We start from the raw sequence: 22,668 nt of genomic DNA, 5'->3' as shown, positions 1-22,668 counted from the left end.
GTCTCTTTGTCTTTCTTCTGTGTGCTTTCACAGTCTGCTCTCCTGAGCATTCAGGCTTCTTGTACAGCAATTGGAATTATTCCCTGATCACCTCTAGCTTCTCTTCCTACGATTGCACTGCAGAAAAAGACATGCTTTCTACTCTATTTTCTCAGATATTAATCTGATTTTAGAATTGTGTACTATTCCACTGTTTCCCCTTCCCCTTTGCAAAAGAGGAAACCCAGGAAGTAACTGTAGCAGGTCTTCATCCAGCTTCCTCCATGCTGTTTTTGTTTCCTCTTCCTACTTCTTTCTCACTTGACATCTCCCTCTTGGCCTCATCAAAATGTGTTTCATTATCAAGGTGAATCACACTGCCCAATTTGCTTAAAGCTGTTGAAAATCTTCTGATGCCCATTTCTCTTAACAGAAAGGTGTTTGCAAATATCTTTGTTCTCTTACATTGAAGAGTGGAGGAAAAGTCCATAAGCCAATTATGTGTCTAGTTCTGGGGTCCTCAACACAAGAAAGAGTCCAGGGAAGGATCACAAATGTGGTCAAAGGGCTGGAGCGCCTTTCTTGCAGAGACAGGCTGAAACAGTTGGGATTGTTCAACCTGGAGGGCAACTTGGAGTCTGGCCTCACAGTGGCCTTAGAATAAGGGGCCTTATAAAAAAGGAGGGAGACTGACTTAGGCAGGTAATGATAGGGGAAGGGGAATGGTTTTACAAGGTTTAGGTTAGATGCCAGGGTGCAATTCTTTATTCAAAGGGCCAAGAGGTGCTGGAACAGGTTGCCCAGAGAAACTGTGGGTGCTCCATTCCTGAAATGTTCAAGGTCAGGTTGAATGGGACTTTGGTCTAGTGGACCCTGCCCATGGGAGGGGGGTTGGAACTAGATGATCTTTAAGGGCCCTTCTAATCCAATCCATTCTGTGATTCTTTGATTCTGTATGGGGTAAAATTGATAGGAATTTTAGTGATCAGTTACTCTATGACTTGAATATTTTTTTCAAAATAGAAATATGGAGGTCAGTAACACGTTGCAGTGTTTTGATGTTTATAGAACTGCTGTGTAGTTGTACTTTTATGTACAGACATTTTTTTTTTCCCCTCTGATTCCTGGCTTTGAAAGCACCAACTGGACACTGAACAAGTATTTTACATTATTGTAATTATGCTGTAAGGGGGGGAAAACCCACTCTTTGACATACTGTCACTGTCCTGAAAGTTATATTGAATTATAGTTCTGCCACCCTGTGGCTACTGAAGGCCATTCTTAGGAAGTACATGTTTACTTAACTGCTGGTAGTCACAGCCTTTTAACTTCATGAATGCTATTTCACAGAGAAAGTTGAATGGCTATTGTAGGTCCCATAGAGATGTATAAACTCTCTGATTTTATTGAAATATATAAATAGTTGTTCACTGGAAATGCCATGTAGACACATAACTGATCACCTCAGTTATGCAAGACTATACACTAATAAGAAATCACACTTTTCTTAATATTTTTATGTGGTTTTTTTTATGTTCATAGATTTGAAAAGTTCATGTGGCCCTATTGTCAAGATACAGTACTGTATATTCCTATCTGGTGTAGTCTATATGCAGATTTGAAGTAGTTTCAAAAACATGTTTATGTATTTTTGACTCTTAATACTCTAGAAAAGAATAATTGTTGTGTTCAATAAAAGCATCTTGATGGTTGTGAAAGTTAAAAATCTAAGACTTATGTGTGAGTGAGACCCTGGTGAAGTTGACACCATTTCCGACCACACCTTGCTATTGTATGTCCCTTTCCATGTTTGTTTCTAGAATTATCAGGAGAAATAATTATGATCTTTCTAGTTAAATTTCTGTTACATCCCATTATAAAACATTCTGTCTTGATTTGGAGAAGCCTTCCACATTTGTAGACTTATTAGAGCAGATCCAGAGGAGGGCCACAAAGATGATTAGAAGGATGGAACACCTTTCCGATGAAGACAGGCTGAGAGCTGGGGTTGTTCAAAAATGAGAAGATAAAGCTCCAGGGAGACCTTCTAGCAGCCCTCCAATACCTAAACGGGGCTTGTAAAAGGTGGGAGAGGGGCTTCTTACAAGAGCATGTAGTGTCAGGACAAGGTACAAGGGACAAAACTGCAAGACAGCAGGTTTAGTTTAGATGTTAGGAAGAAATTCTTTACTCAGAGGGTGGTGAAGCACTGGAACATGTTGCCCAGAGAAGTTCTGGTTGCCTGGAAGTGTTCAAGACCATGTTGGATGGGGCCCTGAGCAAACTGGGCTAGAGAGTGGTGTCCCTGTCCCTGGCAGGTGGCTGGGACCTAGATGATCTTTAAGGTCTCTTCCAGCCCAAACCATTCTATGATTTTGCAACAAACTTGACAAATTTTCTAAAAATATAAGTTTAGACTTGAAGAACGGGGTTCTTTGTTTTTTTTTAATCCAATGAAAACGCAAATCAAATTCCAAAATAACATGCAGTTACAAACTACTAAAGTTGCCTTGTCTTTTATTTCCTTTTTGTGAAGTCTAGAGGAAAAATCTTGAAAGCATAGTTTTGCAAAGTGACAAAGATTTTGATTTATGCCAGCAGCAGAATGCCTTAAAGCTGACCAGAGACCTTTTGACTTGTCCCTTATAACAACAGTGAGCTCAATGTATGGATTAGATACTTCATTTTGAGATTGCTTTGCATATTTGTTGCTTATCTTTCAGAAAGATGAGAAAATAAATTCATAGAAATATAGAATAGTTTGGGTTGGAAGAGACCCTTGAAGGTCATCTAGTCCAGTCTTCTGCCATGAGCTGAGATTTCTTCAATGAGATCAGGATCAAGTTGTAATATTGTTCTCCCAACCATGATTAATGAATCTGCTGGGAGTTATGTCCTACTCCTTTGAGCAGGTGAGTAATTAGTATCAGAACTTAAATGACAGCAACCGTGAGTGCTCTGAAAAGCTAAGATGATAGAGCATGAAGGTGTGTTACTACAGTTGTATAAAACTGTTGTCTTTTTTCAAATGAAATAATGAAACTGTGTGCACACATCCTGGAAGCAAATCTTGTCTTCAAAATCATCAGACTTCATCTGTGTCGTTTCCAGTTGGGTTACATGATTGTCTATGGTTTTATCACTGTAATGCAACAACCTCTTTCTCAGGTGGTAGTTTAGATAAAATATGCCTTAAGTTACACAGATGACCATGGGCCTGTCTTTTTATTTTATCTGAATGTATATTCAGAAAAAAAATCTTCTGAAAGCCGATATATTGAGATATGTAGAAGATATAACGCCACAAAGAAGATACAAAAGCATAAAGATGTTGTTCTACTCATACAGCCCTTAGCCCTGTTATTTCATTTTATATTTTTGTGGTTTAAGATCTTAGTTATTCTGTAAAGTCAGATGGTAATTTGGTAGTAATAGAAAATAAACCTCATTATTCTAATTGACTATAGCTGATGGCCTGAAGATAGCAATGCCCTTTCCAGTCTCACAAGAAAATAGTTTGTAATTAATCAGAAGACTGTAAGAGTTTGAATTTTTTGTGGTTTTATTTTATATTTATTTTGCTGAATTTTTTCTTGAGGTGTTTTGACTGACTTCTGTTTTCCCAAACAAGTCCCAGTTTTCAATTTTTTTATTCCCTTAATTTTGTAATTTATATTAAATCTAAGGGGTTTTCCAGTACTATGAAAGCTTTTTCTGAAATTCACTGTATTGAGGCACTAAATTAGTTGACCAATTTGTGTTTGAGCTGAGTGATGATTTCACTGACAACATTGGGTAGTGGCAGAGTTTTTCTCACTCTTGACATTCTTGAACATATTTTATGGAATGAGAAAAATATGTCAATTCTCAAGGATAGTGAAAAGAGGAAAAAGCGTTGTCTCCCAGGCATATGGGAAAAGTGTGTTAATATAATCAGAAGAGCAGGTTTGTGGTCAAACTTTAAATCTGTTTCCAAGTGTTTTCCTTTTGACAAATTAATTTGGCAGAGATGTGATTTAAAAAAAGTAGAAGACAATGTTGTCTTTTAATTTCTGTGAATTAAAACCCCATAGTTTTGTTTCCGAAGAGACTCTTACTTTGAGAGAAGGTGAAGTATAGCTTGAAAGGATGATTTATTTTGACTTACTAAAACCACAGGCAGAAGCTCCTGTGAATAAGGAGCCAAGCTGGAATAGAAAATTGTCATGGGTAAGTCTTAATGGTCTAATTCTGTATCCATGGCAGCCTCTCAGGATGTGCTATGATGCCATTCTGGAATGAAATTAATATAGTGTACTTCTGTTAGCTTTTCCATGTTGTATTTTCTTTTTTTTTTTTTAAAAAGGCCAAATTTAAACGAGATATTTGGAGCTGTCAAAGTGAAAATACCATTTCATTGCATACAAATGCTTTATCTTCATGACTTATCCAGTCGGTTCAAAATTTTAATTTTTTGCAGGAAAGAGCTCATGATCCCTTCACTTTGTCCATGCATCTTGTTGAAGTGGTGTGAGTTAAAGTAGAAGTGTTTTTCAATACTTAAAATACACACTTGGAAAAGGAGTGGCTTGAGGGAAAGAAGATAAGTAATTAAAGATAACTGCTTGAAAATGCAAAGTATCTTTTGAATTATTTATATATTCAGTATTTTTAGTCTTTTTAACCAGTTCTTGAGCATGTGAATTTTAATAAATTTCTATGTAAAACAGTTTGGCACACAGCAAGTTTTATGTAATTTTGAGTTACTGTTTTCCAACATAACAACAGTCATAATTAAGAATGTTAGTAAATCTATCAAAATGAAATATTGCTATCTGAAAAGATACATTATCTGTACCCAGAGAAATGAAAAAAAAAAAAAACCACATTTAATGTGAAGTTTTATGAATCAACAGCTTTTTATGGTTACTGACAAATGAAATGAAGTCTCAGAATGTAACTAAAAGCTACCTGTGTGAAATGAGATTAAAATCTGTGCTTAAATACTCAGAGTTTGGCTACGTGGCTTGAGTGAGTTAAAATTAATTACTTGAAATCTATTTTTGATAAGCAGCATTGTTTTAAGTAATGTGGTAATCAATAAATGAGTAGCTTTCCCAATTCAAAGTAAAAATTTAAAGAAATTAGAGGGCTTTTCATACACTGGAGGACTTTAAAGGCAGAGCAGTACTTAACTAATGCAGTACCATTCTGTGAAGTTTAGTGGTAAACAGAAAATCAGCAACTTTCTTTGTGATCAGCTAGGTGAAAGGTGCCTTAAGTGGTGCCAGTGTAAAGGACTCCACAGCTCCCAAAGACAGTGGTGAGGAGCCAAGCTCTGGCTCCTTGCAGACATCCCCAAGGGTTCTTGGCTCTTCTGCCTCCCTCCAAATGTGGATTGTCACAAGAGCAGAGATTGCATCTGGCTGCAGTGAAGATTTATGTATGTTGGCTGCCTGCATCTGAGTGAACAGTTTGAAAGATATTTAGCTTAAATTTTGTGTTGCAGCTTTTCACGGTTAAGCTATTTTCTTTATGGGATAGAAGACATCAAATGCTCTGTAATTTTCCACCCTGTCTTTTAAAGGAGTTCTGATCCTGGCCATGTTTGCAAGAGAGCATTTCTTCTGTCTATGAAAGCATCTTTTATTATCTCTTGAATCTTGTGTTAAGCTGAACTCTGTGAAGTGGAAGTTGCCTGTGTTTCACATTGATTTTTCTCACTTTTTTGGTCAGTCTCACCAAATATCTGAGGAGGGTAGAGTCTCACCTCTCCCACCACAGCACAGTGTGTTCCCTAGAACCGTGGAGGCAGTCAAGTGGGATTTTTCTGACTCCTACATAGGTAACAGAACTCTTGCTTTCTCCTAAACCTAGGCTGGGACTCAAGGGATGGGAGTGGGATAGTTTAGTAACTCCTGCCTAAGAAGGAATTACCTTAGTAAAGAAAAGAGTACAAGCTTTTTATCCAATGCTATTTTATTTTTGTATTAAGAACACATTTAAAATCAGGGTTTTAAAATAATTTCATTTTTGACCTAACAGAAACAATGCTTATATCGTGTTCTGTAAGTGAGTTCACACTGAAGTTGATTGTAACTCAATTCTTATTTACTTAGAGCAATTGGGAAAATTAATGATGAAACCACCAAGGTAGTAATTATTTTATATAAGTTTGAATTATGTAGAAAACCTGCATGTTTTCAGTCATTATTAATAGATTTTCATTTCCATTATGAATATACATTTTTTACTAGTTTGCAAGACAAAGGAAGCATAATAAGAAAAAATGTTTCTTAGCTACCCAGTATAAAATACAGAGCCTGTTTATGCAACAGAATAAGTTTTGTGATGATCTGACTATGGTTTGGGCAACTCTGTAAAATCAGGTATGCAAAATAAAAAAAAGATTGTTATGTCAAGGGGGAGGAAATAGTGAATTTCGGGACATTTAAATTATTTTCAGAAAGTAGATTGAATATTAATTTTATTTTGATCTCCTACACCCTTCCCCCCTTAATCTACTCCATATTCTGGTGGCTTGTATTTTCAAGAATTAATCAGAAATATGTTCTTGCTTTCAGTTTGTTTCTAAATGACACAAGAAAAACAAATAAACCCCCCCAAATAAACCCATCAAAAGGATGAGAAAAGGTGTAACTGAAATTCTTCCAATGCCTCATGCATTATGTGTAAACTAGGAATATGGTATTGGCTTCTCAAGATCAATTGAAATGAATGAGACTTGTTCTGGAAAAGGGCACATGCATTCTGCCAGTATTTTTGGATGCTAACCTACTTTGTCTAATATTTCCAAACCAGTGTGATATCCAATTCAAATAAAGGAAGAAATACTGCCTACTTAAATGCTTTTTTTTTTTTTTTACTAATCTTTGAACAAATAATTCCTGAACTCTACTGGTGATTCAGATTAAAGAAGTGGCATAGCCTAACAGTGTACAATGGATGCAGCAGAGTGACTCTTCATTCCAAGATTTCCTGAGAGTGCAAAAAACTTTCTGTTTATTTTGCTGTGTCATAAGACTGCAACATATATATAGAAAGACTGACATTTTGTCAGGCAAACAGAGCAAACACTGTTTTGATGTATTAGTTTGTCATAATCGTTTGCATGGACAGTGCGATTTCTTTTGAAATTTCTTTTACCTTTGGAATCCTTAGATACACTGTGTTTACATAAGGAAACCCTGTTGTGGAGTTTTTTTTTTCCCCATTTAGGAATGGTGCACCATTCTCTACCAAAATATGATGTTCTTCCAGTGCTAGCTGAATCATTACTAGTTTTATTAATTTGCAAATTTTTAATTTTAGCACTATTCTAGGATGTGAGAAAACTAATGGAGCAATAAGAAAATATATTTTAGTTGTAAAATACTATAGTATTGGGAATTATTGTTCATCACAAAATCACAAAAAGTGAAATAATATATTATTTTTAAAAAAGGGTTTTGGCAATTTTAGCATGTATCTCAAACCTAGGATGTAATGAGCATTTTCTGTCTGGCCTATATTTTTCCTGTTAATTTCCAGCATTAAGGAGTATTTCACTATAACAGAAGGATTTAGGTGGATTTAAAGTTTTCCATTTAAACCAAAAGTCTTATCCTTAAGTTTATAAACTAATCTTTTAAACCGATTTGATTACTTAAAGTAGTTAAATAGAAAGACAATAGTATGTCTTAAACATTCTAATGCAAAGAGTTTCCTTAGGTACCACAGTTTAAATAATGGAGATGTATCCAGCTGTCTAAAATAGAAATAAACTCTTGGTGCAAATGATTTTAGAACTGTTCTGGCACAGCATTCATATACAACAGGTGGAAGTGCCTCCTTAATTCTTTTTCTTCAGTAAGAATAAATAATGCTTTCAAATTTCCTGTTATTAAAAATGTTGAGCTGACTTAATTCTGTATGGCTAGATAAAATCAGTGCAGTATTGATATAATGATTTACACACTTGTGTACATGGTGTACATTTAAGTGAGGCATGCAGTGCTGGAGCTTTGGAAGAGAAAGGAGGAGTGCTGAAGTTTAGGGAAATTTGGTTTGATATTGTAAAATCACTAAATGCAGTGTGGGACTGTTTGAATATTTTGTTAATTCTTTGATGTATGTGTCTTAATTATTGTAGAAGGAATGCTTTTCCCTGCAGGTCTTCATCCTTCCTCTCTGTGCTCTCACTGCTGCTTGTGGTTTGGGCTTTTTTTTTCTGTGTGTGGGCCAGAGAGTTTGGACCTCTCAAAGTTCTGAGAAAGGCTGAATTTGTTCTCTCCCTGTCTCTGGATGGTGCAGCATCTCTGAAAGGCAGACATCAGTACTGACCTATGGGTATATGCAAGAGCAGGTGCATTGATCAGAAGTGTTTTTGCTTCCTTAGTTGATAATACCAACTTAATATGCTGTGTTTTTCTGTCTCTTGAAGGATAAGGTGAATTGCCTTAATAGAACTAGAATGGTGATCATTGATGGAGAGAGCAAAATGTTCTGAAACCACCACTGGAAAGCACTGCATACCCATTTGCTTAGTATCCCACTGAACCATCAGCATAAGTTCTCTATGACCTCACCCATCTGCTCAGAATTGCAGTCTTTTTGGAAAAGAGAGAAAAATATGGAAATCTTTCCATTCTTCTGATTTTGCTGAATTGTGTTACTTCAACTGAGTTACATTAGACAATCCACACATGGTTTAAATAAGCAAAGTAGTGTACTTTTCTTTTTTTGACTATTCAGTTAAAACCTATTTTTTCTTTTATAATTCTTATATGAAGTTGAAATGTCAGCTGTGCTGGCTGCTACACCAGTTAAAAATTTGCTGTACAGCCCTGTTTTCAATAACTTAGGTCTTTGGACAGTTCAGCTGTTCTGTGTTTATTCATATGGTCACTTCAGTATTCTGCCTTTTAAAAAAAGAGCTGTTGTGTTTATAAAAATGATTGTACTATACTGCCTATATTTGCCAGAATCATTATAGCATCATAGGGTCCTTTAGGTTGGAAAAGACCCGTAGGATCATTGAACATAAAAACTGTGTGTTATTCTGGGAAGCAAGCAAACACTAATACCTGCCTTTGGCTTGCTCTTCCTATTGAAGGATTTTTGGTACAGTTACTTCCCTCCTCAGTATTCTTCAGCTTTTTTGAAATTATGTGTGTTCCTGGGTTTGTGGAAAGCATTCCTCAAGGGCAGTAGATGCAGGATGTTCAGGTGGCAGGGTGTGAATCTCAAAAAAAGACTAGAGGAAAGGCCACTTTCAGACTGTACTCAAATCTAGACAGTGAAAGTTGCTTTTGAATTGCACATCATGAAAGTATTGATCTTTAAGGCTGAGGCTGTGTATGCTTTGAATTTTAATGTTCCTCTCTATTCTCTTTTTCTAGCTGGAACACTCACAGCTTTCCCTAGAGGATTATAAATTTTGATATTCAGAAGACTGAAGGATGCCATCTGAGAGGTGCCTGAGGTATAGTACTTGGTAATGTGTAGGAAGTTATTAACATTTAGGATGATGTTTACCAAAGATTTAAGAAAGTAGAAAAGAGTAAAACTAATGATTTTGTTCATTAGATAGGAATTCACATTATTAAATACATATCCTTGTTATAATCTGCAAAATATTACCTTGTTGCTTCTTATCTCAAGCAAGGAAGACTGTGCCTGGGATTGATTGGAGGCCCACAGTCTCTTCATACCTTATCTTATTTATGCCTTAGTTTATACTTGGAATTTTTGGTTGTGGAAGCAACTGGAATTTTACATTTATGCATCTGAAATGGTGGCTGGTGATAATTTTGGGTCTGTGTAGTGTTCCACTGTTTGGGACATGCTACTTTTCCAGTTATGTGAAATGTCTTCCAAGGTTCTCTCCAAATTCATCTTTCTGCCTTCCCTTCTGTCTCTTTCCCAGTGTAGCCTTTCTCATATGTTTGTACTGCCCATTCTTGCAGCAGAGAATTTGTCATTTATAACTTAATTACTTTCTGGGAGCAGAACATGGTTCTTTCAGACAGAACACTCTGCAGAATTTATTAACTGAATTGGTTTTCTGCAGAACTTTGCAGTAGTGTGATATGGTGGTGGTTCTGTTTTACATAGTAGTTAACATGCTGATCTGGGAGGTCAGAAAACTCTGTGATATGACTGGGACACCGTATCATTCCAATTGTGTTCCCCCTTCCCTGCCATGATTCTGCAGCAGAAGAGAATCAGAACTTGCTTGCTTTTATAGCTATTGAATTGATCAGCTGACAATATCACTACAAATAATCAGTCATGTTATGTTTAATTATTCTATGTATTTTCATTCATAAATTCCAGTTAAATTGCCTTTCATGTGTATGTATTCTTCATATGTTATTAGCACAAGGGTTACAGGCAACTGATTTTTCACTTTAGTCACTGAATTGAAAAATGGATTATGATAGAACTCAGTTTAAAATCCCAGATATGTTCTCTATTCAATGAAATAGTCCTCTGGATGATGGTGAAAAAAGCAAGAGGAATTAAGGTCTTGATTTACCACACTTGGAGAGAGGCTAATAAAAACAGAAGTAAAGAGAAACCATTTCAGGGTATCATTAATGTATTATATTTGCCCTAGTTTTAGTCACTTTGCTATAGAAATTACAGAAGAGAAATAACTGAAGAGAAGAGTTATTATAACAGAAGAGAAATAATTCTCTGGTGTTTAGCAAGTTAGATTTCTTGATAACTGTCATTTAGAATGAGTTGGGCTCCACAAACAGAACAGCTGAAGAAAAAAGAATAATTTGAATGAGTCCTTTTGAAATGTATTTAGGGCATGTCCATATGTGAAACCTAAACTGTCAGAGAGGCAGTAAAATTCAGATACACTTTGCTCCTGTGTTATTTCTCTTTGGCCAGTCTTCTTCTAGAAGTAATGTTTTAGTTGTTCTCTTTCTAAAAGGTTAGATTAGAGCAGACAGTCTGCAAGGCAGGTCTACAGTAGTTTACAGGTGCTTGAGGTGCAGGAGTAGGGTGGGCAGAGAAAGATTATTGCAGCCACACAGCTGCTGCATAGTACATGTATGCAGTGCATGACATGATTGTGCTGGAAAGATGATGGGTTACTCACACCTTTTAAAAAAATCTTCACTTTCATTTATACTGAGATGACTGACTCTCTGTAAACTCACCTTCTATAAACACATAGGTGGATTCTCTGGCAATTGAAATTGATAGTCTCACAGAGCTCAAATCAATTGCATTGTTTTGTACCAAACAGGATTTGCTGATATGTTTTGATTTGTTTCCATTTACATCAACAGTTATCTTCCTTCTGATGCAAAAAAAGGAAGCTGCAATCAGACAGTCCTAGACTGGATTATATGCAATTCATACATGGAAATATTCAGAGGTGGAGGAGACCTTGGCATTTTAAAATTGAGCAAACATCTTCTCCCTTCCCCCAACACAAAACAGACAATCAAAAAAACACCACAGCATTTCATAAATATGAATAGCCTGAAGTAGTCTGAAAACATTCAGTAACTCAGCATCAGACTTAAACAGGCCACCTGAGACCATGAGGCATCATTCTTTTTAGTAGAACTTCTTGCATATGTACATATACCCTCCTTTTCACCAGTGCTTCAGTTTGAACCACTTAAAGTTTTTTGGTGATCCACTGACCTAAGCCCTCTATCGTTCTCATTTAATCCTAAAATGAATTAATCCTGTGAGTTCAGCTGACTTCTGGTACATGAAGTGAGAAATCAGAACCACTGAGGTTTTTAAATTTGAGTATATAATCAGTTTTCATAATACTTTGTTATATTGAGCTTTTCTTCTGATGTCTATGCTGTGTAAAGATTTTTGCCTGACAGGGTTCATGACTTTTTTGCTTTCCAAGAATTATCAAACTATCTTGTCTTAAAAAAAGTTGTTCTGTATTCCTGACAGAATGTGCTTGTTTTGTACATGGGGTTTTTTTTGACAGAATCTTTCCCCTTTCCCCTCTCAGTGTTCAGGAAATGCTGACAGGTCAGAGGCTTTGTCAGTCTAGCTCCCACAACGATGCTGTCCTGGCAGCTCTGAACCAACAAAGAAGTGATGGCATACTTTGTGATATTACCCTAATTGCTGAAGAGCAGAAATTCCATGCACATAAAGCAGTCCTGGCAGCCTGCAGTGACTACTTCCGAGTAAGTCCCAAGATTTTTCTCTTTATATAATAATATTAAAAATTATCATTGTGGGGGATGGAGGCAATTATAGTTATCATATTGAACAAGATTTAAATTTGAGCCTTTGGAAAATGCAGGATTATTGCACACTTGGTAGAGTATGCAACATTAAATATCCATAGGAAAGAAATGTTAAGCATATTAATCAGATTTTTAAAATAATTATTTATGGTAAGTCTCCCTCTCCCTCTGCCCCCAACAGAGATAGGCAGTGTACATCTTTCTATGAATTTAAGGCCCCAGTAAAGTGAGAAAGTGGAAGATATTTTAGTATGTAGAAATTTTTGTAGAACATATGAGAGTTGTGATTAGAAGATGGTGGAGAGGAGACTGAGGGAAGACCTCACTGTGGTTGTCAACATCCCCATGAGGGGAAGCAAAGGGGCAGGCACTGATGGCCTCTCTGGTGACCAGTGACAGGACTCAAGGAAACTGCATGAAGCTGAGTCAGGGGGCATTTAGGCTGGATATCGGGAAAAGTTTTTCACCCAGAGGGTGGTTAAGCACTGGAACAGGGTCCCCAGGGAAATGGTCACAACACCACATCTAACAGAGTCCAAGAAGCACTGGACAATACCCTTGGACATGTGGTGTGACTCTTGGGGTGTCCTTTGCAAGGCCAGGAGTTGGACTTGACGGTCCTGATGGCCCCCTTCTATGATTCTGTGATTAAAGCATGGAAGTATGGGCTGAGGGAGTTTAAATTTAATCTTTGCTGTGAGGCTGGTGAGGCACTGGAACAGGTTGCCCTGAGAAATTTTTGCTGCCCCATCCCTGCAAGTTCTCAAGGCCAGGTTGGATGGGACTCTGAGCAACCTGGTCTAGTGGGAGGTATCCATGGCAGCAGGTTTGAAACTAGGTGATCTTTACCCTTTCAACCCAAGCCATTCTATGATACCATGATTGATAAATGCAATTTATTTCAACTTGAGATTGGATTTTTGTCTGTAAATGATTTGTGATGTAAATGGTTGCTCTCAAAGAGGAAGCCATAGTAATTTCTTAAATGTGATAAAACTTTCATAAACAAGTGTTTCCAAGATGTAAAATAAAATATCCCCTGGGAAATCTGATTCAGACAATTCCAGTCTAATTCCAATCTAGAATTGGAATAACTGAAAAATCACATTTGCTCATAGGAAAAGTATCCTTCATATAAGGCAAGTCTACTAACCTTCATTACCATGTGCCCACTCAAAATGTTGGACCATCTATAGCTCTGTAGTTGACTGGTATTTTTAAGTGTGAGTCATACTATTGTTAATCAGAGAGTAAAGCTGAAATTAATTTAAAGATCTATTTTCCCTAACAAAGTAAATTTATTAAATATTTTGTCTACACAGTAATTGTAGTGTGATGAACTTCTTTATGGGGATCTTTTTGTCTTGTTACAGTAGTAATACAGTAATGACAACTTCTCTATATCTCTGATTACCTGAGCAGGGTTTTTATCTTCCTGTCAACTCTCTCTCACTTTTGGTTAGAATTTAGACTTAATTTATTCTGTGTATTTAAGAAATGTTATTAACCTTGATGTGACTTTTGCTGTGATGGTGTTGAGCCAATTGATTGCTCATTTTTTGAGCTTATCTGCATGCTTATGGGTTCTGCTACAGCATAGTTTGTGCTGCCATGGTTGCTGATGTTGCTTCATCATGATCCCCTGCTGTAACAGAAATTGCTTTGCATTTTTATTTCCTTTCACTCCCATGCACAGAGAGGGAGTCTGGACCTTTCTACTTGTAGCAACTGCCAATGATAGATATAGTGCCTGTTGTTCTGGTTTGGTTGAAATATTTTCATAAGGGTCCCATATCATCTGCACCTGTGACACTCTTTCCAGAGCTCATTGTACCCTGTGCACAGAAACATCATGCCCAGTGTTCCAGCAGTGTGGTAGGAACACACTTCTACTTTGGTCACTTATTGATTGATGTTGAGATTTGGGGTGCTGTGGTTTATCCTGTTATTTCCAGTTGAGTTACTTGTCCAGTAACTGGGCAAGTTACTGTCCAATAACTCAAGTTACTCAACTGGAAAGTTGAGTTACTGGACAGTAATTGTAAATTAAAACCTGAATGGTCATTATTACTACATAAATATTTTCTCTTTAAAAAGTGTTGAGAGAATGCTTTATGCAGCATTGAGTAATTTGGTCTGCCTCTAAACTCTCATGCTTTGGTAGAATGTATTCTTCAGACTTTAGGTATCAGCTATAAATATGGAACCTGTGCTTTCTGAAATCAGGCAAACAGGTTTTTTATTAATAGGCAAACATATTTTTTGAGAATATTGTGAAGTAAGATCTATATTCTGGAGGAGGGTGGCAAGAACGTTACACTATGTTCCTGATTTTAATAATTTAGAAAAAACAGGCGTCAATTAAAAAGTAATAATATTTTGTGTTTATCCTGAGATTATGAATCTTTTTATATCTAGGGGGATTTTACCTAAGTTGAGCTACTTGGGTATTCTCTTTCTAAGACTTAGAAGAATAAATCAAGCTTAATTTTAGAGTTGGTGAAAAGAAAGAGGCATTTCCAGAGGATGATAAAGGAGAATAGCTGTTAATATCATATAGTTTTTAGTCTTATTTTTTTTTTCCTGGAGGAATTCTTAGCTGAAACTTTCAGATTTTCTAAACCTAAAGTCATTCATGAAGAGCTCATTGCCATGTGAAACTTATCAGGATGGACCCACTGCCGGCCAAGGCTGAACCAAGCAGGTGATGACAGTAGCACCTCTGTAATCTGTCAAGAAGGGGGAAAAAGTTGTTGTACACATGTAATTGTGGCCAGAGCACAGCAGGGTGAGAACATGGGAGAGGAACAACTGTACAGACCTCAAGGTCAATGCAGAAGGAGAGACAGGAGGTGCTCTGAGTGCTGGAGCTGACGTTCCCCTGCAGCCTATGGTGAAGACCATGGTGAGGCAGCTGTGCCCCTGCAGCCCATGGAGGTCCAGGAGGATGCAGAGATCCACTTGCAGCCCGTGGAAGATACCCTAGCCAGTGCAGGTGGATGCCTGAAAGAGATCTGTGAAACCCTGGGAAACTGTGCTGGAGCTGAATCCTGGCAGGGACCTGCAGACCCGTGGAGAGAGAAGCCCATGCCGGAGCACGTTTCCTGGTAGACTTGTGGCCCTCATGGGAGCCCAGGCTGGAGCAGCCTGTCCTTGCAGGACTGCACCCTGTGGAAGAGTGAGCCACATGGCAGCAGTTTGTGGGGATCAGTTGCCTGTGGGATGGACTCAGACTGGAGAAGTTAATGGGGACCTGTCTCCCCTTGGAGGGACCCCATGGTGCAGCAGGGGAAGGACTCCCCTCCCTGAGCAGTGGGAGAAACCACTGGTGATGAACTGACCAAAACCCCCATTCTCTGTCTCCATGCACTGCTGGGGGAGGAGGGAGAGCTGAGAAGGAGGAAGAGGTGCAGGGAAGTTCTTTTTAAGGTTTATTTTACTTCTCACTATCCTGTTCTGATTTTGTTAGTAATGAATTCTGTTTATATTCCCAATTTGAGTCCATTTTGCCCATGATGGTATTTGTTGAGTGATCTCTCCTGTTCCTTATCTCAACTCATGAACAATTCTTTATGTTTTGTCTCCCCTGTCCATTTGTGGAGGGGACTGAGAAAACAGCTTAGGTGGGTGCCTGGCATCCAGCCAGCATCAGTCCATTACAGTCTTTTTTCCAGGTCTCCAAATATATGTTCAATTCTATGCAGGGCTCTATCAGAGTGAACAGTTTGTTTTTCCTTTTTTGCCCCTATTGCAAAACAGCTTCTTCAAAAGACTGATGTTTGCTTTCTATGGAGGGTTTGTATAGTTTTCTGTGGTTTTGTTCTGTGTCTACTTTGATTCAGATGGATCTACTTCTTAAATTGTAATGTTTTCTTGATCAGGTATTTTCTTAGAAATTGATACTTATGTCTTTCTTTTATTGGAAAGAAAATTTGTTAATGCTTTAGAAAGATAACTAACTGTGTGTCATTTTACAGACTGGGGCAATTGGAGCCACTTAGGTGAGGAAGAGTGGGCAGAGGAGGCCAGGAGTTTCCTTATCAAATTTTCTTTGAGATTATAGTTTGGAGTAAAATCTTTTGCTTTCCTAAGACAAGCCAGAGACCTGAGCTTCAGCAAAATACTTAAAGGCCAGCCTTCTAGGGTACCAACAGGCCTTCCATTCTTCCTGTTGGTATAGTTAGTCTCACAGTTCCAGCTGTGCAGAAACATTGAAGTTAAATCCTAGGAATAACTCCTGATTTGGTAGTTTGTTACATTTGTACACCAGAATTTGATGGGTTTTCTCTTTATGAAAAAAAATCTCTTAGGGAATTCAATACAAAAACTCTTTATATGGAGTAAAACTGCAAGATTAGACACTTGAAAATTAGGAGTTTTAATTTGTTTTCTGCTCCTGAAGTACCCCTTCTTTCAAAATGTCCTAAGGAATATAGTAGTTATCTCCATACTCTAAAAGACCACCATAAAGAATAGTAAACATCTGTATTTTTATGTGTTCTTTTTAAAGCAAGAAGCATCATTTTAGGCAAACTTGTCCATATTGACCTGCTGTGATTTGCCATTTGTCTCAATCTATTGCACTGAGACAGGGCAGTTGAGTTAATATATGTAACTGTGATAGCTCTAGCAAGCTAAGTCATTTCCAATTAAAAGATTCCTCTGCTTTTTTCCCCTCTGGGAGCAAAATGAAATGTTACTGCATGACTTCATTAGTAGGCATTTACAGTGTTGGCAGGTGATTATATAACCTCAAGATTTTCTTCTACAAAATGCATTGGTTTTCCAGTCAGAAAAACTCTTCTTCTTCCCTACTTTTCATTTGAGTGGGTTTTAAGTTGCAGGACTTTGATCTTTCTCAAATAGATGCAGATATTCCATCTAATTTAGATGAACAATTATATCAATTATCTGGAATAAGTTTTAAAATGTCAATAATATTCTGATTTTTTTTCCACAAGGAGCATGCTCAATTCTTAGAAGAATTTTTCCTATCTAGAATGAACTAGTAGATAATAATTTTGGACACAGACTTTGTACTACTAACTGCCACAGTTGATTCTTAAGCAATTTCTTCTCAAGGGTTTTCTGTGCTCTCTTTCCTGCCCATTGTCAGATAGTTTCCTCCTTTGTCCACAACATTGCTGATTGTTCAAATTTTACAGTATATTGCATTGTTTTATTATAAGGTTAGGGGATTAATTTTTATACACCAATCCCTGAGGACTGAAAGGGTGATTGATGCAAATAGCTTTCCAAGTCTTGTTATATTAATCATAAAGAGGAAAAAGCTCTCCCTGATATGTCTTAGAATTAGATCTAAAGACCTAGTTCTGAAAAACAGGGTTACCTGCTGCTTTTGCAGTATAATGTGATTTTGTCTTTCAATAGTTTAGTACACACATTGCTATGTGTCTACTAAAAAACCAGTATCTTCCTTTCTATCATACCCTGAAAGTGATGCTACTTAGCAATTGTCTTTCCAGATAACCTTTAAAAATGTAAGCTCTTCCCATTGGGCCAAATCAGCTCTGTTCTTCCAAACAAACAGTTTTGCTTGAAGTCCTTCCCTAGCCCCAAGCCACATACGGACAGGTATGGCTGCTTCTGAACTTCCTTCCTGGAGAACAGGATAATCAGCAATGGCCATAAATTTACTAAGAGAAGTTCCACCACAACCTGAGGAAAACTTTACATTGGGGTTAGCACAGCACTGGAATGGGCTGTCCAGGGAGGTCTTGGATCTGTCTGGTTTTGTCAACATGTTATTTATATGCCACCTGTTGAGAGTGAGAACTCAGTGCTGCTTGCTTCTCATTAGAAAAAAAAAAAAAAAAGAACTTGTCTAAAATAGGAGGAGGCCTGGAAAAAATGGAGTTAATTTACTAGGATAGTATAAAAGTTTAAATACAAGTTAGAATGTTACTGCTAGTTATTCAGTAATCCAGTTCCAGTTGAGTATCAAGAAAGCTGCACATTCCTTCATTTCTCAAAATATTGTTTGATATAGGCACTAAATTAAATCAAAGCATTAGAAGTAATATAGCATGGACAGGTGTGACGTGTCTTCTGTAATGTTCATCTGAACAAACTCTTCTGGAGTATGTACAAATATGGTTTGCAAACTTTTTAAAGCTTTCTAAATAAATAATATTCTTTTGAAATGGAAAAAAAGGGAAATGTATCTGAGTTATTTTATTTTGTTCCTCCTTATCTTTGTATTTAATGAGTTTTTATTCTGTGAGGCTCTGAAGCAATTTTTCTTTGCTGCAGTCAGAATTCCCACAGCTCAGCAGTGTTGGTGCTAACAAAAACATCTACAAGAATCTTCTCTTTTCTGAATTCTGTGTTTAAATTCCCAACAGTTGTTATTCTGCCTGCGTAAATATGTTGATGTTGCCATTCTCATAGCTCATGAATGAATTAAATTCAATTCTGTCTGTGTTGGATGGTAGACAATATGCTGTGGTACCATCTTGGGGTTTTTTTTTTTTTTTTTTCTTTTCCTTTTTTGAAGTGCCTGTATCAGGCTGTAACAGCCTGCTATGGCCTAGCTCACTAACTGCAGAGTTGATTTTGCCATGTACAACCATGGTGCACTTCATACATACATACATACATACATACATTCATACATACATACAGGCGCTTCAAAAAAGGAAAAGAAAAAACCAAAAAAAACCCAAGATGGTACCACAGCATATTGTCTACCATCCAACACAGACAGAATTGAATTTAATTCATTCATTTGGCTGACTGTCTCAGATTAGTGTGCTAACAACATGTGCTGTTTGGCTACTGGATTGATGCATTCTCTCAGTTCAAAACCAGGAGAGAAAGGAGTCATTACAGCCATGTTCCTCTGGTTGCCCATTTTCTTTACTGTCTTCTTTGCCTGCTTCAGGCTACCTCAGTTCAATTTTGCAGTACTGCCATAACAAGAATTCTGAGTTTGGGCTGGGCTCAGCTGCATTTCTATGTGGCTTAGTGTTTGCCCATAAAAACCAATTTACTGGGGCAGGCCTGTGGCAGAGAAGCATTTTGTACCTGTTTTCTTCTTAGTCTCTATAGCCTGCTGGGAAAGTCTTGTGTTTCAGAACATTGTTGGATGCAGTAGATGCTCTTGTATATCTTGTAGTCTCTGTCAGTATCTTCCTACACAACCTCGGGAAAAATAAAACTATTCTGTGGGTGTAGTGAAGCTGAAAATACCCGAGGGAATTATTTGGGCAGCATATCACTTTAAGCTTCAGTGACTAGTACCCACATAGTATTTTGATAACATGAGAAATATCCAACAAAAGAGACAGAGATGTGTTAGAATTTTTTAACATTCTTGAAATAGCTGTTTTTGTTTTAGACACCCCCTCAGGGAGTATTCCAGTCTCCTTTGTTTGTATAAGAAGCCCATTACCATGAAGTTCTAGCTTTTGTGTTGCACAACATGCTTGTTTGAAGTTTGGAGGAGATACCTTTCTTTAAATAAATTCTTTAGTTGCTTCATTGTCAACAATGCCACTGTTTTACATCCTTGTAGCATCTTCATTTTAGTAGACTGAAATATAATATTGGCAAATTGAATTGATGTCACTGTAGGCAGCAAATCTTGTGAAAGGCTGGATTTAAGCTGTGGAACCTTTGCATTTGATTGTCCTGAACAGCTTTGTGGAGTGCTGCTGGTCGCTTGTCTTTGGCAGGAGTTAGTCTGCCTGAGCCAGCCAGTTTGCAAACTTTAGACATCAAAACCATCTCTAATCCCAATCCATTCTCACTGAATGACCTAATGTGTGTCTGAATGGATCAAACTGCCTCTCAATCTGCTACCTGATAGGTGATACCTCAAAGGAGAGAGATGCCCTTAGCAACCTTAGGTGAGAGCATAAGAACAGCCACACTGAGCTGGATCATTGGCTACTTGCTTTAGCAGTAACTGTTTGTGATGTCTGGTGAAAAAGAGCAAATCCAGGGTAAGTGTATGTGGTGTGTTCCAGAGAATTCCCCAGCTGTTTTCATCTCAGGGACATTTCAGAGCAGTGTGTTCCTGTCTGTTCAACAATCCTTAATATGTCTTTCTTCTAAGCTTTTATCTTCTTTCCCTTTGGGCCTGTGTAAGATTTCTCATCCACCTTACAGGGTGGCCAACTGCCTGTTGTATGAAGATCTGCTTTTGTCTATTGTCAATCTGATTTCTACCAGTTTAATTTGATTCCTTCTACTTCTTTGTCTGGAAAAGATAACCATTGGTTCTTCTCATGTCACTCAATCATCTTTCTTCCAGGCTGGAAACTTTTGTCTTAATCAGATGCTATTTAAATGGAAGCTGTGCAGGATGCTTGAGGAAGCCTCTTGCCCTTCTCCAAAGTTTTGACAGCTCTGGTATATGTTTTATGAACTGAGGGTAAGGGAATTGCATGCAGTAGGCAAGGTGTAAATTTCTGTTTGGGCATAAGATTGATTTCTGGTTTTTGTCTCTTGCAAAAAAAAATTCTAAGATTTGATTATATTTTAATTTTTTTTTTTTTTCATTTTGTTGCTGAGGACCGGGATGATGTTTTATTAACCTCATATGTTCATTTTTATAATTGCCATTTTAGAAGCCAGCTGTCTATTCCATGCAATCCTTTTACAGTTTTTCACATTATCCATGCCTTTACTACTTTGCATAGCTTTGCCTCAATGGACTTTCTACCTGCACTGCTCTTGCCCTTTTCCAGAACTGTTCTGCATATGTTAAACATGAGTTGCTCCAAAGGAATCAGAACTCCCTGTAAAAACTGTCCCATCTTTCCTTGTTCACTGTTTTATGAATTCAGTCACTTACCCAGGCAAAGATCTCTCCTTTTTTCTCTCTTGCCTAGTTTGCCTTCCAGGCATTTAAAGGCCTCTGTCAAAAGTTTTTTGTGACTCCATATTGTGAAAAAGTGATTGTTACAGCCCAGCATAACATAGCCCTCACCATTAGGCTGCATCCATTACTTCTGTATGTACAGAACACAATATGTGTGTGTATGTGTGCATACATCAAATTACCATCTCCTTAGACACGTGGAACATTCTTAGCTACTGATGAAGTAACCTGCCCCTCCAGTGCCACAGAATGCCAGTTATGCAAATAGGCAACAAATGTACACAAAGCACATTTTATATAAAAAATAGGAATATTAGGGCAACTTATGAAATGTTCATCTGCATTTTCAGGAGCTCTTGTATCTGACACTTAATCATCTATGTTGTCAGAGTTAGATTTCAGCCAAGAAGCAATAGGTATCAAGCCTGGAGAATTTATGGGAATAACTAAATTAATGTTGTCGTGGTCTGTTAGCTCAGAGGGGGTTTGTTTGTTAGAGTTGAAGGAAAAGCCAAAGGATAAATGAGCATGGTCAAGTGCAGACAACTAAAAATAAAGTGAAGAGATGATTTTATAGAGGCATTTTTTCCAAAGAAAATAGCTGATGGAGGGTAGAGCTTAGCTGATGATGAAAAGTACTGTGACAAATTACTGCAACATTAATACAAGCTTGGTTAGTCAAGTCATTCTTCTTTTGCTTTGTAAATTGTTAGTGTTTGTTTACTTTTTTAGCTTTTATCAGTAGAAGGGTATGAAAAAAAACAAAGAAAAATAGTCAGTAAGCTGGTTTTATTACTTGGCCTTTGTATAGAAGAGTTTAATAAATATGTTGGTGGGAATTAAGGATAGTACTTTAGCAAAATTGCACTATATTCTTAATGGAAAACAAGATTTGGAATCATAATGGAAAATAGAATTATTTTAAATGACAGGAAGGTTATCAAGTTCAAACTCTCATAAAATGGGCCAGATAGGAAAAATATCTAGTGCAAACTTTCATAAAATGAACCATTTAAAATTTCAGCATTAGACTTCTCACATAACAAGTATGCTTTTGCAGTTACCATGCAGAATAGAAGTAATTGCCATAGTTTACTATTGCTTGGAACATTTGGATGTCAGTGTCTGATGATGTTCACATCCCATTATATAAATGGCTTCTTAGAGAGGTAATTATAATAACAACTAAGATTGTTAGTACAGCTCTGTTAGATTAAGCCTTGCTGTACAACTGTTGTATTAGAGCCTGCATACACTAAGGTGGGGCACTTGTCTTAATGGTACTGTATGAAGTGTGTTTTTAAAATGAAGTCCCTTAAAGGTGTTCGAGTTTGGATCATGGTTTTTCCTTGGAGGGGGAAAAAATCACAAGAAGCTTTGCCTTCCTGAATTAAATGTATTGTGGTAGTTAAAATGCTAGTTCAAGAGCCAAGTGACTTTTATTGCAATTTTATTCTGGGCTTGCTTTTGATATCACTTGTTAAAATCATCGAAGGACGTGAACAATAGGCTTATGCATTCACTGGGAAGCATTAAACCAATTTAAGCCAAAATTTGCAAGTGTGACTCATACTTTTCAGTGCTTGACTGGAGATGCTGGCATAAAAGTCTGGT

At 37.3% G+C, this 22,668-nt stretch overlaps 1 protein-coding gene across 5 annotated transcripts in view; it reads left to right on the top strand.

Annotated features, from left to right (window-relative positions):
- Positions 1–22,668, top strand: part of KLHL32 (kelch like family member 32) — a 121,547-nt gene that overhangs the window by 16,065 nt on the left and 82,814 nt on the right. For all 5 annotated transcript variants that reach the window (XM_053974410.1, XM_053974406.1, XM_053974408.1 and 2 more), the window contains 2 exons: positions 9,360–9,442; positions 11,963–12,143. In XM_053974410.1, the coding sequence (XP_053830385.1) occupies positions 9,420–9,442; positions 11,963–12,143 (204 nt within the window). In that variant the 5' untranslated portion in view covers positions 9,360–9,419. The remainder of the gene's footprint in view (positions 1–9,359; positions 9,443–11,962; positions 12,144–22,668) is intronic.

This window comes from Vidua macroura, chromosome 3, assembly GCF_024509145.1.
Source record: "Vidua macroura isolate BioBank_ID:100142 chromosome 3, ASM2450914v1, whole genome shotgun sequence".
NCBI lineage: Eukaryota > Metazoa > Chordata > Aves > Passeriformes > Viduidae > Vidua > Vidua macroura.
Note: the sequence above shows the minus strand (reverse complement) of the source record. Positions and strands in the feature narration are given on the sequence as shown.